Genomic DNA, 1511 nt, shown 5'->3' with positions numbered 1-1511 from the left:
TTTGTATTTGTTCAAATAATTGTTCTGGCCTGGGCAGGTTACAATATAAAAAACTGTTATAATCATGTCTTGTGATTATTTGACAGGAGTTTTACTTTTAAAATGTAAGTATATTTAATTTAGTTATAATGTAAATACAATAAAAATTAAACCAAGATTTAGAATAATAATCATTTTGATCTGTATGGTAATGTCTGACTGGGCCTCGTGTCACTTTATGTTCAATAAACTGGGCCCGAGGTCAAAAAGGTTAAGAACCCGTCATAAACCGTGTGTGTGTGTGTGTGTGTGTGCAGTCCTTCCAGCAGTCGGTGTGTGAGAACTCGGGTCGTGTGAACGCCCTGCTGCAGCGCGGCGAGCTGCTGATCCAGCGCAGCGAACCGTCCGACTCTCGTCACGTGGAGAGCCGCCTGCTGGAGCTGCTGCGGCGCTGCAGCCACGTCTACAGCAGCATCGCCCGCACACACACGCGCCTCCTCAGCATGAGACTGGTACCAGAACCCACGCAGAACCACCGGACTTCGACCCAAAACCAGCCCCGCTGATCAGATGTCTCCTGTCCCTGCAGGTGTTTGAGGACGACTGGATTCTGTCCCGGACCTCGGACTCCGGCTGTCCCTCTGAGACTCTGCATGAGGACGAGGACGTGTTTGAGAAGTGCATCCTGGACCTGTCCTCGGCTCCAAACCGTAAACCGTCCCCTCAGATGTCTCCTCTGGATATCTTCGATCAGAGTGAAAAAGTAAAAGCGTTTCCCAGAGACGTCAGAGGAAAACCTGCAGCCCTCCTCTCACGTCGACCTGCACATCCTCAGGCTCCTCCCCCTCCGGCCTTTCCGACCCATGAGCACCTGGGGCTGGAGTGGGACCCCTCGGTGGACATCGGACGCTCCGTCTCGCACGACGACGCAGACTCCTCCTATTTCAGTGCCTGCACCGGTAGGAAGTGACGAAAACGGGATCAGAAACAGAATCCATGTTGGACGGTCGCTTCCAGCCCGCGGGCCAGTGTTTGGAGACCGCTGCTGTAAAAATWATTATTTTTATTTTTTGTTTTGCTGTCTGCAGGTCGGTGTCGCAGAGACAGCRCGAAGAGGTGGAGCTACCTGAGCTTCGACTCTCGCTCTGACATCAGCGCTGATGTCACAAACCAGGAAGTGGAGCAGGTCAGACAGAACTCCCGCCCCCTACTGCTGGCTGCCACTGTTTCTTTTTGTAGCTTTATTTTGGCGGGATGCCGTGGTGCAGATGTGGAGGGACGTAGGGACGAAGACGAGTGAGACCTAAAACTGGGATTAATGTTGATGAATCAGGATGAAAGTTTAAAAATAATTTAATATTTAATATTTACCTGCTTTTAGTTTTAAAACATTGTTTCCTTTGTATAATAATGTTTTCATATTCATTGAATCATGAATAAAAACATAATTTCATGATTTTTATTTATGAACAGTTCGTTTTTCTGATATTTATAATTTTTCCAACAGGAGCAAAAAAAAACATATTGTTTAC

At 47.5% G+C, this 1511-nt stretch overlaps 1 protein-coding gene across 1 annotated transcript in view; it reads left to right on the top strand.

The window, feature by feature from the left end:
- LOC106536665 (uncharacterized) overlaps positions 1 to 1511 on the top strand; it is a gene marked incomplete in the record, with an annotated part of 22334 nt that overhangs the window by 17387 nt on the left and 3436 nt on the right. The window contains 3 exon segments of the mRNA XM_014033987.1: positions 297 to 491; positions 569 to 938; positions 1068 to 1165. Of these exon segments, the coding sequence (XP_013889441.1) occupies positions 297 to 491; positions 569 to 938; positions 1068 to 1165 (663 nt within the window).

The sequence above is a fragment of the Austrofundulus limnaeus genome, unplaced genomic scaffold (genome assembly GCF_001266775.1).
Source record: "Austrofundulus limnaeus strain Quisiro unplaced genomic scaffold, Austrofundulus_limnaeus-1.0 Scaffold1923, whole genome shotgun sequence".
In the NCBI taxonomy this organism is placed as follows: domain Eukaryota; kingdom Metazoa; phylum Chordata; class Actinopteri; order Cyprinodontiformes; family Rivulidae; genus Austrofundulus; species Austrofundulus limnaeus.
Note: the sequence above shows the minus strand (reverse complement) of the source record. Positions and strands in the feature narration are given on the sequence as shown.